General features: G+C 40.7%; 1 protein-coding gene across 4 annotated transcripts; it reads left to right on the forward strand.

Annotated features, from left to right (window-relative positions):
- Positions 1–1,410: 1,410 nt before the first annotated feature.
- On the forward strand, positions 1,411–13,129 carry LOC107663699 (patched domain-containing protein 1-like). Of its 4 annotated transcripts, none has more exons than XM_016453993.1 (4): positions 1,411–1,929; positions 2,677–3,154; positions 6,238–6,901; positions 10,426–13,129. In XM_016453993.1, exons 2-4 carry the CDS (start codon positions 2,807–2,809, stop codon positions 12,075–12,077), a joined length of 2,664 nt encoding a protein of 887 aa, XP_016309479.1. In that variant the 5' UTR covers positions 1,411–1,929; positions 2,677–2,806; the 3' UTR covers positions 12,078–13,129. The 4 variants fall into 4 exon arrangements, with proteins under 4 accessions (XP_016309479.1, XP_016309480.1, XP_016309482.1 ...); XM_016453994.1 differs by having other exon boundaries at positions 2,680–3,154; XM_016453996.1 differs by lacking the exons at positions 1,411–1,929; positions 2,677–3,154 and adding an exon at positions 3,483–3,523.
- Positions 13,130–15,515: the final 2,386 nt, after the last annotated feature.

The raw sequence follows: 15,515 nt of genomic DNA on the forward strand, positions 1-15,515 counted from the left end.
CTCAAACATATTGACTTACAGGAATAGTTTGCCCAAAAATGAAAATTTGCTGAAAATCTTCCAAGATGTAGATGAGCATGTTTCTTCATTAGAACAGATTTGGATCAAATTTAGCATTACATCCCTTGCATACCAGTGGATCCTCTAAAGTGAATGGGTGCCGTCAGAATGAGAGTCCAAACAGCTGATGAAAAAAATCACAATAATTCACAAGTAATCCACATGATTCCAGTCCATCAGTTAACATCTTGTGAAACGAAAAACTGTATGTTTGTAATAAATTAATCATTAAGATGCTTTTAACTTCACACCGATGGATCCATCGGTGAGCAAGTGATGTAAGGCTAAATTTCTCAAACTCAGTTCCAATGAAAAAAAACTAATCTACATCTCAGATGGCCTGATGGTGAGTACATTTTGAGCAAATTTTCATTTTGGCCGAACTATTCTTTTAATGGTTCCCAAATTCATCTTTAAAAGTGTTCTGGATCCCAGTGCTTGAAGTGGAAAAAAAGAAGTGCCGGTACTCATTCATACGCTTGCATTCATTCACGTGATTTGTCGAGATGAGTGGTGACCCTTCCTGGGTAGTGTGACTTATATAGTGTCATTTCTAATCACCCAGACACTGAGGCTTTGACTCCGAGTACCGGCAACATGTCAGAAGTGCCGGTGCGCTAAAGACTAAAATATAGTTTATGTAAATATAGTATAATGTTCATCTCTGTCCATGGTGCTGAATCAATCCTAGTTGCTGGCTTTTGGTTCTGAGCACTTTTTCCATTTCTGTAGAGGCAAATATTAGTACAAAGTCTGTTACATCTGTTCACACCAAGGATGATAACAATAAAGATATAGTTCTAAAAATCGTTCTCAATATTAAAGAATAGCAGAGTCCACACCACAGCTATAACGATAAAAGCACAGAGAAACTATATCGTTGGAATCACTCAAGAACGTTTTTTTCCCAGCTGATGAACGATAAAAACACTGATACCCAATCAGAATCAAACCTTCTTTAATGAGCTCGAGAATTGCAACCTGTTTTTCCATGTCAAATGTATTCATTTTGTTATAAAGGTGGTAATTTTGTCTGTAATATAAAGTGCTCATATAAAATATGCTCTGTGTGTAGGCTACTGACACAATAATTGTACGTGTAAATTAGCATAGTAATTGCAAACAGTTTCTATAGTCAGTTTTAACAGGCTGTCACACAGAATACATTCCGTCACATAATCGTTGTCTCTATGCGTGTTATTATCTCTCGTATGGTCTAACGTTAACAGACCAATCAGAAAAGCTTTCCTTTCGCCTTTACACAACCCCATTCCCGTGATTAGGTGTAATGGGGGTGGGGGCACCACTGGCATTCACCGGCCGCGGCTCTTCGGGAAACCTGAACTTCTGAATTAGCTCCGTAACTGAACGATTAAGTGCCGCATCGCGTTCGTTTGTAAATATTTTGTGTGGAGCTACCTAGCGCAGCAAACGATCGATGAATGCCTTAGCTCGGAAAGGAAATGCACACAAGTGGCCGAGCTGGAGATGCGCGGAGCCCGCACGCATTCTGCACCGCGGGTCGGTGGTGGAGATTCGTGGCTTCAGACTGGTAACAACGGATTGCGGTCGTGCTGGGCGCGGTACGGGATTAATATGGATCAATGACACGCACCTCATAAATAATGGAATATACAAAACTGTATTTGCGCATTTGAAACTCTTTGTAAGTACATGACCAGTTCACTGTTAAAAATACACCGATATGTACTGGATTCATCCTCTCTAAGACGCTGTGGAGGTATTCAAAGAGAAAAGTGATTCGTTTCTATTACGAGAAATGAGCATATCATTCCTTCCACTCGGATCAACGACGCATTTATGGAAATTGGGTCTCTCAGATGGCATGAAACTGCAAAGACGTGACTGGTAATAATTCAGAACCCCTTTCCCTGTCGGAAAAAAACAAACAAACCTCAAAACAGCCACTTTTCAGCTCGTCGTGCTGGTTTAGGGTTTTTCTTTCTACGAATAGCCTATAACCTGTTACTCTCTTGAAAAGTGACCACTATTGTCCAGGGTGCGAATTATGGGGTGGGGAGGAGGGGGGTTGGATGTTGACCCCAAAATTAAGACTTGAACCCCTAAGGAATTCAAAACAAATGGTTTGAGGGTTCTTAAACGTATGTATTTATACATAGGCTAAGTGTATATTTCAAACGACGTTTTAGGTAAAGTTAGCTAAAATTGCGCTAAAATAAACGCTCGTAAATAGGAATCGCGTTATTCTGAGAAGATAACCATAGCAACGTTTCGTTACTCGACCGCTTTCTCTATTCGATGTGGGATTGTACATCAATAAATCATAATAGTCTAATAATTCATTATTCTAATATAGTTCATTATAGATTTGCATATCACAAACCCGAATGTCTTCGAGGTATTTGAAGGTTAGATAACTAGCGACGCCAAAGACTGGGTTGCGCGAAACGAACCTCAACCGACTGCGCCCCAAAATAACTGACAGAATACTGAAAGAAAAGTCGACCCCTTTGAAAGTCTCGCACACTGATATCGCCACATGCAAAAACACCGCAGCGTTTCCAATGCATATTCATTCCGACTTATCTTTTTCTTAAAAGTAAATGCAGTACTAACAAAATGTCTCTGACCCAGAAGGACCTGATGAGATTCAACGCAACGCTTAATCATTTCAGTGATCCAGCTGCGTGGGTTGAACACTGATGCTCCGGATCTCTGATGCTGATGCTGGTTCATCGCCCTTGCGCTGTTGCTGCATTCTAGGATGTTGCGACAAGTGTTGCACGAAGGGCTCAGGACGTCATTCCACAAACTGGGCCACTTTGTCGCCAATCACCCGGTGTTTTTCGCCTCCGCGCCCGTGCTGATCTCCATCCTGCTGGGCGCGAGCTTCAGCAGATACCGCATAGAGGAAAACGTGGAGTACCTGTTAGCCCCCAAACACAGCCTGGCGAAGATCGAGGGGAACTTGGTGGATAGTTTGTTCCCCGTGAACCGATCCAAACACACCCTCTACTCAGACTTGCAAACACCCGGGAGATATGGCCGGGTCATCGTGACTTCGCGCAGGGGGAGCGTGTTGGACCCTCACCACGTCAACTCAGTCCTAAAGGTGAGTAACATTTCACTGGAGTAATTGTTTTTGTCTAACAGTTTAAACTGTTACAATAGTATTGTCAGGGCTCCATGAATCAATATTTTTTGTTAATTTAGCTACTTTTTGAGAGATCCAACTTTCCTTGACGCTTATTAGTCTTCCTCTTATAGAGGTTAAAAAGTGAAAAGGAAATCACAGTTCAGAAATCAGGGGTAATTTGAAAAATATACGTCTTAATTGGCTTCACAACTTTGTCCTGCTTTTTTCAGCACTTTTCAGATTATATTTGCATAAAAACAAACATTTTTGTGATTACGTAATAATCTTTTTCGTTCTTCTTTTCATATTTTATCTGTTATGAGTTCAACAAAGTCACAGGTTCTGGTAAGTAGGGTTTTTATTTATTTATTTATTTACAGATTTATGCAATCCTTACATTCCCAACAATGATAATAATATAATAATATTATTATTATAATATATGTAGCTACTACTAATAGTGCATTTACAAAAAAGAAATACAAAAAAAAAAGAGAAAAGAAAATCAATACATTTACATATGTGATACTAAAAATAAGTTTGGTTATTTTTGTCAACACTGTCAGCTGTCAGGCATAAACACTAAGATTTTCTTTCTGTGATTTCACTTGGATGTGATCATCAGTTTGAAACATTCTTGAATCCATTTAAATAAATGCTAGATTAATCAATATTTATGTAATAGATGTTAAATATTAAATATTGCATCTATAGTCCCACGGTAAGTGGGAAAATGGAAGATAATTCTGTGATTAATATTTATTTATTTATTCATTTATTTATTCCCAGTACTCAGGAATCACTGGATAATAACTCTGACAAAATGTCTGTCCTTTAAAATTGAACAAATCTGTAATTTTAACTCCCCTGTGGAATACAGGAGCTATGATATTAACTGGATTTTAAGGAAAGTTCTCTTCCCACAGCTCTCCCTGGATCATATATTTTTTTAATATTAGAAATATTTCATGCAATGTGCCGGTCAGAGTGTTAGCTTGTGGCCTACTTTATCTTCCTGTAACACAGCATCCTAATCCAGCTCCAAAATTCACTCCCCCAGACACCACCAACATGAAATATGATGCTGGCAACTTCTGCTTATACTGTACTCGCAAAAAAATTTTAATTTCAGGCAAAAACCAAATAAGCACTTCACCTCTTTTTGTGGAATGTAGATTAAATTATGGCATTACATTTCAGATTGACATTTTGCTAGCAAAGACACTTTATTATTAAATGCAAAGTAATAATAATAATAATAATGTTTTATTTATATAGCGCCTTTCCAGAGCTCAAGGACACTTTACAATAAACATAAAAAATGTGAGGATAACATCAAACAAACAATCAAACAATAATACAGAAAGTAAAGAGAACATAAGACATCCAGAGAGAAATATATGGATAAGACAACATAAAACAGAATAAACAGAAGTCAACTTAAGAAAGGTAACATTGTGAAAACAAATGAGTTTTGAGCAGCGATTTAAATTCAGACAGGTTATTGGCAAGACAGAGCGATCTGGGAAGAGAGTTCCATAATTTAGGGGCAACAACACTAAATGATCTGCCCCCCGTGGAAGAGAGGCGATACCGAGGGACGGCGAGAAGGCCGGAATCAGAGGACCGCAATGAACGAGGTGGAGAATAGGGAAGGAGCATAAAAGGGCATTACAGTAATCGAGACGAGATGAAACAAAAGCATTGATGAGAGTTTTTGCATCGTTGGCACTAATGAAAGGACAGAGCTGGACAATTCGTTGTAAGTGAAAGAAAGCTGATTTAGTGAGAGAGTTAATATGAGACTGAAATGAAAGAGAGGAGACACACATAACACCGAGATTTCTGACGATACTAGATGGAGCAATTAGAGTGCCAGTGATATTGCAAGTAAAGTCGGCGTACTCACGTCATGTGCATTTAGACTAATCCTTTCTAACTGGAAACATTCGTTTCAATTTTTTTGAGATAACTGAACTAAGCCCGAGCTGTAAGCAGCAACCACGTCTTAAGAACTTTTTTAATATTCACAATGCATTGTATATTCCAGAAATAGAACCTTCTTTATATTCTCTCTGCACCATAACACAACAGGTCTCGGTATAACCTTGTTCACTGTATCACAGGCCACCATTGGGCAAGAGGTTTGCTCTCCTCTGCTGAGCCATGATTTGATAGAGTCGAATGCAGTGACAATTGTGTATGCCAAGATCTGATCTGATCTGATTCTGAAAGAAGGAAAAATCATGGTTCAAAGAATTTGAGGTGATTATATTCTTTGTAGTATATATAGTTTTTTCTTTGCCCATTGTTTCCTACAAATGAAGAGCAGACAGCCCATTTGGAGCATCCATCTAGGTCAGAGACTGTGGGCATGCAGATGTCATGCAAGATACTTGCAGCTGAATGCGCTGAAATATTGACAATCACATACTTAAAGTTTACTCTTGTGTATTAAAAGTTTTCATTTTAATTTATTCCTAATGTTGCAAGAACATAATACGCTACCATTCAAAAGTTTAAGGTCAGTGTTTCGCCAGTTCTTTTTTTCTTTTTCTTTTTGAAAGTAATTAATACTTTTTTATTCAACAAGGATGCATTAAATTAATCAAAAGAAACCGCAAAGATGTTACAAAATGTTTTATTTAAAATAAAAGCTGTTCTTTTGAACATTCTATTCATCAAAGATTCCTGAAAAAAGTTTCAGTTTCCACAAAAATAAGTAGCACAACTGTTTTCAACATTTATAAAAAATTATGTTTCTTGAGCACAAAATCCGCATATTATAGAGAGATTATTTGACATTGAAGACTGGAGTAATGGCTGCTGAAAATTCAGCTTTGCCATAAAAGGAATAACAATTAAAAGATACAAAAATAAAAACAAACAAAAAATGTAATAATATTTTGCAGTATTACTGTTCTTTCTGTATTTTTGATCATACTTTTGAATGGTAGTGTATATCTTTTCATTGACTAATTCAAATTTTATTTATCTGTATTTACCTGTACTTATTAGTAAAATCAATATTTTTTTATCCCTCTCTTTTCCACATCAAGCTACACAACACAATAACTCAGATCCAGGTTCCTATGCTGGGATTCAACTACACCTTTGCCCACCTCTGCCTGTTGGATGACAGCAAGAGCTGTATCGTGGATGACATCCTGCGGGTTCTGGAGGAGATGAGGTCAGCATGGGCATCCAACTGTTCAGTACCCATTCTGCATTATCCCATCACCAAACTCAAAGACGGGCGGGAGGCCTACATTGGGCACCAGCTGGGTGGAGTCCTGGCAGGTGGAGGGAGAGACGGGGTGCGTACTGCTCGAGCCCTTCAACTCACGTACTACCTGCAAGCGGCCAGCCCACTGAACGAAGTGGTAGCGGCCAGCTGGGAGCTGCTGTTCTGCAAGGAGTTGGAGAACTTTGGAAAGGCTCATCCAGAGCTTAGCCTATACCCCTTCACTTCCTCTTCTCTTCAGAGGGACTTCCAAAGGACCAGTCGGGTATCAGAACGGCCACTGCTCTTTAGCCTGGCTGTGTGTCTCTCGCTGGCCATGCTGTGCTGCTCAATGCGAGACTGTGTGCGTACAAAGCCATGGCTGGGTCTTCTGGCTCTGGTGACCATCAGCCTCGCTACACTCACCTCTGCAGGCATTTTCAACCTCACAGGAGGGAAATACAATTCAACATACCTGGGTATCCCTTTTGTCATGTTAGGTGAGATTATATTACGCCCTCCTGTCCTCCTATTATGCAAAAATGTACACTACTGTTCAAAAGTTTTCTTCATTCAACTTTTTAGAAAGATGTTTTTGAAAGATGTCTCTTATGCTCACCACAGCTGCATTTATTTAATCAAAAATACGGTAAAAACAGCAATATTGTGAAATATTATTACATTTTTTAAAATGTTATTTTTTTTCCTGTGATGGAAAAAGCTGAATTTTCTGGAGCCAGCTGCAGTCTTCAGTGTCACATGATTCTTCAGAAATCATTCTAATATGTTGATTTACTGCTAAAGAAACATTTATTATTATTATAAATTCTGAAAACTTCATATTTTTGTGGAAACCCTGATACTTCTTTTTTTCTTCAGGATTCTTTGATGAACTGTTGACTTGGTGTTCAAGAATCATTTCTGTTTATTACCAATGTTGAAAACAGTTGTGCTGTTTAAAATTTTTCTGGAAACTGTTTTTTTTTTTTTCAAGATTCTTTGATGAATAGAATATTCAAAAGAACGGCGTTTATTTGAAATAGTATTTTCAATTAACAATGTAAAACTCGTTACTGTCACTTTTGATCAATTGCTGAATAACTGACCCAAACTTTTAAATGATTGTGTATTTGCATCATCCCAGTGATTCGTGCACTTTTCTCTCTAATCACTAGTCGCCATTGCTGTCTGCATATTCGTTCCGTTCTTTTGATCTTCCATTTACATACTGTGACTGCTTGTATTTTAAAGGACTGTCAGGTTAAACGAGTGCACCTTTTTGACTGGCCGGAAAGCTCTGCACTGCACTTTTGTCAAGGTGTATCATTAAAAATGAAATGCTCCACATCAAAGGAATTCCTAATAGAGCTCAGCAGACAGCCTTTAGAGGAATTCCACCCCCTTCTTTTGTCTTCTGTCCATGAGCCATTCTGGGTGAATCAACTGTGTGCTTGTGGAACAGATTCACACGAGCAGATTTCTTGCAACTAATTACCAACACGCATACATGCATCCTGACAGACAGAACACATCCATCTTGCTCGCTCTCACTGGCCATCTCTTACACACAGCAATTAGTGCCACATGTGGGAGGAGGCCTGTGTTGAGAAAATAACAGGCTGGGGCAAAAGACAGAAATGAGAAGAAAAAAAAAAAGGAAAATAAAAACAAGGGCTTGGAAAAAAAAGGCGAGAAGGCTGACTGAGAGACAATGAGTTTAGATTGACCCCCATGCCACCCACTCTACAACATGACTATTGCATTTCTCAAGAAGACATCTGTGTCCTTCTTATAATGCTTCTACACTTCAATCTCGACCTTGGCAATTGTGTCACTCAAAGTCAGCAATCTCAGAATTCTCCCCTCTGGTTTCCAATCACAGCCCGAGTGACAGCATCTCCTTACAGAGCTCTCCTAGAGAGCACTTTCTTAGCGTAAAAAAAAGAACTTGCTAGAGCTGTCCAGTGTCACTGCATATTAATATCATTCCAGGTTGTTCATACCGGGTTGAATAGGGTTCAGAGAAAAGCAGGGATATAAGTACAACATAACGGATGTCTGACAAAACAATAGGCCTTATCTCTGTAGGCCACCGGCCTTTTATTTAAAACAAATTCCATTACAAGGACATTAGCTGTCAGCTGGGATCATCTGACAGTCTTCTGATGATAATGGAAAGATGGAAGGGAGAGATATCATAGGCCATAATTGCTAAGATTAATGTCATGTTTATGAAGAGAAAAAGACTGCACTGCATCTTGTAAGATGAACAAAGATGTTCAGGAGATAAAGGACTTGCATACTGAGAATCAGTCTGTGTGTTACATTGGTATTTCTTTATTTTGTTTTGAGACAAGTGGAAATAAAATAGTCGGTTCAACTAGTAAAGAGGAAAACGTCTGTGGCAGAGGCAGAGAGTGAAGGCAAAAGAGAAATGAGAAAACAGTATGAGAATAGAAATTACAGTCTCTCTCTCACTTTCTTTGTTTTACTCGCAGATCTTGATTGTTTAGTTTAGCAACAATCTCCTCTTACTGTCCATTAGTTTAATTTGAGACCTTTAGCTCTGCCAAAAATCAGAACACTTGAGACCAAACGTGGAGGCCACGACCTCAGGCCAGTGCTGTCTGGTGACTCTGCTAGCTATTGTGCTGGGCACACATCCCAGGCCTGTGTGAGAGGCAGTACTGGCGATATCAGACCGAGGGAACCTCCATCATGAATGATGAGTCACTGATGCCGTGGCAACCCTGTAGGTGAGGGCCATCTGCTCACTGTGCCTGCATGAGCGAGTCATGTAGAAAGCTAGAGAGGAAAAAACACAGAAATTGAAAAAAGACCAATAGAATGTGAAGTGACATGACATGTGGCCAAGTATGGTGACCCATACTCGGAATTAGTGCTCTGCATTTACCCATCCAAAGTGCACACACACAGCAGTGAACACACACCCGGAGCAGTGGGCAGCCATTTATGCTGCGGCGCCCGGGGAGCAGTTGGGGGTTCAGTGCCTTGCTCAAGGGCACCTCAGTCGTGGTATTGAAGGTGGGAGAGAGCGCTGTACATTCCCTCCCCCCACCTACAATCCCTGCCGGTACGAGACTCGAACCCACAACCTTTGGGTTATGAGTCCGACTCTCTAACCATTAGGCCACGACTTCCCCGTGAAATGTGAAAGCACAAGTTAAACATGTAAATATATGTTATGGTGCAAGAGTGTTAGCTTCATCACGATGACTTGTGTTCAACTGTAGGACCCCGGGTTCCTTTAAGTCAACTTCTAAAAGTAGACTGACCCAGTTTGCCTAATGTCTTGGGCTTCTGTGCTTCTATGAAGTCCCAAGGCTACAGGGGCTGTCAGCCTTCCTCACATCCGTAAGGCTTTCTCCTTTCATCAGATCAATTTTACATGACATGTGGCTATCGTGTGTGAGTGTGACTGAGATTTATTTAGCTACAAATTCATCAGCTGTGAAGATGGAGGAGGAGAGAGTGGGCTATAGTTAGATCATGCTCTGTAAATAGAGGTGGTGGTGGCCAAGAGGCTTCTTTGGCTTTGCTTTCAAGACTGAATCCTTTCTTTATTTTGATGGATTTTCCAGTAAACTGCACTGGTGATGATGATGAGCTATAAATTAGGAATGGAGTTTTCTATAGGCAACAGATTGTATAGATTGAATTGAACTGGATTATAATTAGATTTTTTTTTATTGATGGATGTATAAATGCTACAATGCATGCTAAACACTTTTTGACTTAGCTTTGTCCAAAAAAAAAAAAGCCGGAGAAAGAGAGCATCTGTTTTTCCCTCACATCCATTGTTGCGATGCAGCTGCAGAGTGACTGTCTTGTCACCGTTTTGTTCAATTATTTACATCTCCACTTTTCCCAGCAGCCATTTATGTCACTTGAAAGATCTGCCTGCCAAAATCATTCTAAGCTATGCTTAGACCATTCCACTTCACGTTTCATTTAAGGTTTATAAATCACTGAAAGACGTATTTTCTCTCTTCATCTCTTTCAGGTCATGGCTTGTTTGGCACATTTGAGATGCTGTCGTCTTGGCGACGTACCCGCGAGGACCAGCACGTGAAGGAGCGGGTTGCTGCTGTTTTCTCTGACTGTATGCTGCCCTTCACAGCTAGCACGGCCTTGCATGTGGTCACCTTCGGCATCGGGGCCAGTCCATTCACAAACATTGAGGCCGTACGTCTCTTTTGTCGGAACGCCTGTATCTCAGTCCTCTTCAACTACCTCTACATCCTCACCTTCTACGGCTCCAACCTAGTGTTTGCCGGCTACCTGGAAAACAACTACCGTCACAGTCTATTCTGCAGGCGTGTACCAAAGCCAGAGTTGCTGCAGCAGAAGCCGGCGTGGTATCGTTTTCTCATGTACACACATTACAACGAGGAGGCCACAGAAGCAGGAACACTGCGTGCTTATGAGAGTCACCTGCTGGTAGCCTTTATGAAGCGGTACTACTGTGACTGGATCACCAACACCTATGTCAAACCATTCGTGGTTCTGTTCTACTTAGTTTATGTTTCCTTTGCCCTCATGGGCTACCTTCAGGTCAGTGAAGGGTCAGATCTTAGTAATGTGGTTGCCACAGAAACAAGCACTATAGCATACACCCATGCACAGCAGCGGTATTTCAGCAGTTACAGCCCTGTGATTGGCTTCTACATCTACGAGTCCATTGAGTACTGGAACACAAGCGTGCAAGATGACTTACTGGAATACACCAAAGGTTTTGAACGCATCTCCTGGTTTGAGAGTTACCTCAACTACCTTCATGGGCTGAACATCACCACTAGCCTGTCACGCAGAAACTTCACAGAACACTTGCGGTCTGGCTTTTTGCGCCAACCCCGATTTGTGCATTTCTCGGACGATATCATCTTTGCCAAACGTGCGGATGGGGAATTTGATGTGGTAGCCTCACGTATGTTTCTAGTGGCCAAGACAACAGAAAACAAACGAGAGGAGATGTCTATCCTGCTGGACACACTAAGGAAGTTGTCGCTGACCTCCAGGGTGAAATTCATAATCTTTAATCCATCCTTTGTGTATATGGACCGTTATGCTTCATCTGTTGGAGCACCTCTGAAGAACTCTTGCATTGCAGCTCTCTTTCTGCTCTTCTTTTCCACCTTCTTGGCAGCTGACCCACTGGTGAATGCCTGGTTGACTGTGACAGTAGCCTCTGTTGAGTTCGGGCTGGTGGGTTTCATGACCCTGTGGCGTGTAGAGTTGGATTGCGTCTCAGTGCTGTGTCTGATCTACGGGGTGAACTATGCTGTAGACTCCAGCGCTCCGCTGGTGTCTGCATTTGCTCTAGGCCGGGAATTTACGCGTACGCGCTGGGTGAAACTAGCTCTGGAGCGACATGGAGTTCCTGCCCTTCAGAGTTACTTGTGTTATGGGGCTGCTCTGCTCCCTCTCGCGGCCGTGCCCTCGAACCTCACCCGCACACTTTTCAGGTGCCTCTTTCTCACCGCCATCATCACTGCCTTCCACTGTTTGGCCATTCTCCCCGTCCTGCTCACCTTCTTGCCTCCCTCCAAGAAAAAATGTCGGGAGAGAAAGAATGCTGCAGAAAACCAGGAGGAAATTGAGTGTGTGGAGATGGTGGACAGCACACGTGTGGTTGATCAGATTACCACCGTCTGACCACATGCCCGAAAGAGAGTTAGACTGGAGGATGTACAAGAGAGAAAAAACAAAACACCCCCAGGGGGTGGCGGAAGGAGACCTGAGATATGAGAGTTAGCCTATGTGCAGCTGGGCTTACAGTTTCCATACTTAAAAGCCTCTAGATGGCTTTTAAGTACTTTATCGGTGTTCTTTAGCATGAGCCCACATTTTAAACAAGGCTTCTGTTTGATGGTAAAAGCAGATGAGTTTGAGGTTGAGCCATTAACAATGGGTGTATTGTTGTAATGGTAAAAGTCCTATGCAGGTTTTCCTGCTGCTCAATGAGAGCGAGGAAGGCCAGATGAACCACACTGCTGCACAGTTGCAGATAATCACAGAGGGGGGCTCCTCTGGTCTGCAGTATTACAGCAGCTGTAGAGCGGAAACAGTAACAAGCAATTGCTTTGACAAGGCGTAGATAGAGACTTACAATGTTTCTGATGCCCCAAGAACCATACCAAGACTTTCATGGGGCACTAAGCTAAAGACCAAGCAGCCATATTCATATCTGCTGACAGCCATGACTTTAATGTGCCCAATGTCATTTCTTCTCAGAGGTTAGATGTTTTGGTCAGGACCATATATTTGTCTTTTGGTATATGGTGGTATTAAAAATACATGGTATTTGATCAAAAATATTTTCACTGCCCATGGTGAAAGTCACCTCCCCCACCATTACCAATGTCTCAGAGGCATTTAAGGCTCATCTTCCATAAAGGAATGTATAAGAGAGAAAAAAAATGGTTGGGTGAAAGAAAGGACGGAAAGGGAAGGGGATGTGTCTGAGAGATACACAGAAGCAAGACTCTGCTGACAGGTTGGTATGCTGTGCAATGCTTCCATGGTAACTCTGATCACAGTTTAGTTGCATAGTGTATGTATAATTTCCTACCCTCTAATTTCAATAAGGGCATTGGTTACCAATTAAGTCACACTGCAATGGAAAGTGTAATCTATGAAGGATTTATCCCTGCTGCTTCTTGCTTATTTTGTTTGCCTCTAAAATGTTGAAAATCACCTTGTCACAGACCTTGTCTCTTCATCAATATGCATGAGCCAGAGTCCCTTCGTTTTCACCCTCCTTTGCCCTCTGTGTATGAGAGGCTTGAAAAAAATAGATACAGAGCAGAAAGAGAGCATAAGAAAGGAGCATCTGGCCAATCAAATCCACTTACTTTTCAAATTCTCCTCAGTCCCAAAAGCAATTGATATAAAATCAATCATGAAGTAAAACAGCATCTCCTTTAGCTCCAACTCTTACTGCATTTGTGCAAGGATTGGTGCTTTAAGACAGCTGGGGTGGAGGTTGGGGGCATATGGTTTTTTCAAGCCTCCCTTTCTCAAGCACACACGTGGACTGTGACACTGACATTCGTGATGACTGTGGCATAATAGAAAGGTTATGTTGCAGCTTGTGAAATATTGCTGAATGCATTGCTCCACATAATCATATAAAGGACAATAAAGGGAAAAAGACAGTTAGACATGTACATGATTGGACACATTTGCACACTTAATGTGGCAGCTGTAAAATAGGCTTTTTTTTACCATTCCCCACCTACTTGATGGTCCTCACCTACTCCAGTCTCCTCCTAAGTAGCACTTCTGAATCACTTCATGGCCCACAAGCATCAGGATGAGATTCAGATATAGGCTACACATTCAGATATACACACCTTTATGGCTAATTAAATTAGCCTATATATTTACAGTGCTAGAGCCTCTCACAGCTGATCTTACTCATTTTAATGAAGTAGCCAGTAGTCCATACTCTTTCCGACTAATCTGAGGATAGTGCTCTTTAAGACTCTCTCAACAATTTAATTAAAGACCAGCAACCCAACTGCAGCTTTAACTGATCTAAGCTGTTGCTGATCTCAGTGAAGCACTCAGACAGCTCTGTCTGATCTCAGAACAGTGCTGTAAATAGAGATTTCACTGATCTCTGAATAGCACTGAAATACATCAGAAACATCCTTTTTGTTCAGCACTTTTTTTGACAGGCCCTATACTGAATAAAATAAAATTATTTTCTTAATCGGTACTTTTGTGTATACATACACAAGTAAAACTGCATCAGATATTAAGGTTTTTTTTCAGAGGGCCCTTGACCCTTGACCCCTTTGACAAATAGTAGTTTTCTTGTTTTAAGCGTGAATGAAAAAAATGTTGTTAGGTTTGCCAATAGAGTAAGAACAACGATCATGTTTTCAGATAACATATCTTAATTATGCCTTAATATTTAATGCATTTTTGGTTAAGTACATTTATCTTGTTTGGCTATGGAAACAAGACAAAAAAGACCAAGAAAGAAATTAAGAATAAAATACTCATTAAGAAAATGATTTTGTGCAGTGTAATAGAATCAGTCATTTCTAATCCATTATCTATCTATCTATCTATCTATCTATCTATCTAATTGGACAGCTTTCATTTTGTAGGAATGTAGTGTGGTTTTATGTGGGTAAAATAGTCCAGTTTTGTCTATGTACTTAACTGTACTTGAAAGCGTGTACCCTTTAAGAGAAATATCATGGACCTAGAACGATCTTCATTTTATAAATGAAGCTTTAAAGTTCCTGTTCATTACAATCTCTTATTTGTCCTCCTTGTTTGTCAAAATTGCTGGATTTGATCATTCAGTGCAAAGCCCTTCACATACTTCTGCTTACATACAGATTCACTCAGGCTTACATTCCTTCATTTTGTTTATACACCTCCAGTATTTCATTCAGTCCAAATATGATTGCTGTGAAGCAGTATTGGCACAAGGCCCTTTGAAGATGTCAAAGCCAGTGGGAAGAATGAGGGGGGAAAAGTATATACTATACACCCACACTGGCTTGCACGCACATACACACACACACACACACACACACACACACACACATTTAGCCTAGAGTTCATGCATTCTGCCTGACTGATATGGAGATGATTGTTGTTTTTTATCTGTTTCTATGAATTTCAGAAGAATAAAAATAAAAGAGGGTGAAACGAAAAGAGAACAGTGTTGCATGATTTGTTTGTGTTATTATACATCCTTATTAAATTAAGCATTACAGGGCTCCAGACTGCGACCATATAGGTGTATATATATTTGCGACTAATTTTTGTGAGCGGTCGCACTGGCGCGACCACCGCGTTGCCCAACTCATAAGCGCTGCCATTTCTGTTGCATATGAGAAACATCAAACAGCAAACGAAACTGAAAGCATAATGAAACCGCGCTACTCGTTTGAACTGCGCAGCGCTTATAGAGTGTAGCGCGTGGTTTATACTCGCCGCGTCAGCAGGAGCGCGAAGGTGCGCGCATTAAAAATTAAGTGAATATTGAGGAAACGATGGATGGTTTTCATGCTGAAGTAAAGTAAAAGACGGCTTCTTAAACCAAAGGTGAACATGCTGGTATTGCTG

The sequence above is a fragment of the Sinocyclocheilus anshuiensis genome, unplaced genomic scaffold (assembly GCF_001515605.1).
Source record: "Sinocyclocheilus anshuiensis isolate Anshui unplaced genomic scaffold, SAMN03320099.WGS_v1.1 scaffold928, whole genome shotgun sequence".
In the NCBI taxonomy this organism is placed as follows: Eukaryota; Metazoa; Chordata; class Actinopteri; order Cypriniformes; family Cyprinidae; genus Sinocyclocheilus; species Sinocyclocheilus anshuiensis.

Bases quoted from the DNA above. Each gene is read 5' to 3' on its own strand.
- LOC107663699 (XM_016453993.1), top strand. From the start codon at position 2,807: ATGTTGCGACAAGTGTTGCACGAAGGGCTCAGGACGTCATTCCACAAA. The intron at 3,155-6,237 runs GTGAGTAACATT...TTCCACATCAAG, and splicing joins ACGTCAACTCAGTCCTAAAG to CTACACAACACAATAACTCA. The intron at 6,902-10,425 runs GTGAGATTATAT...CATCTCTTTCAG, and splicing joins TATCCCTTTTGTCATGTTAG to GTCATGGCTTGTTTGGCACA.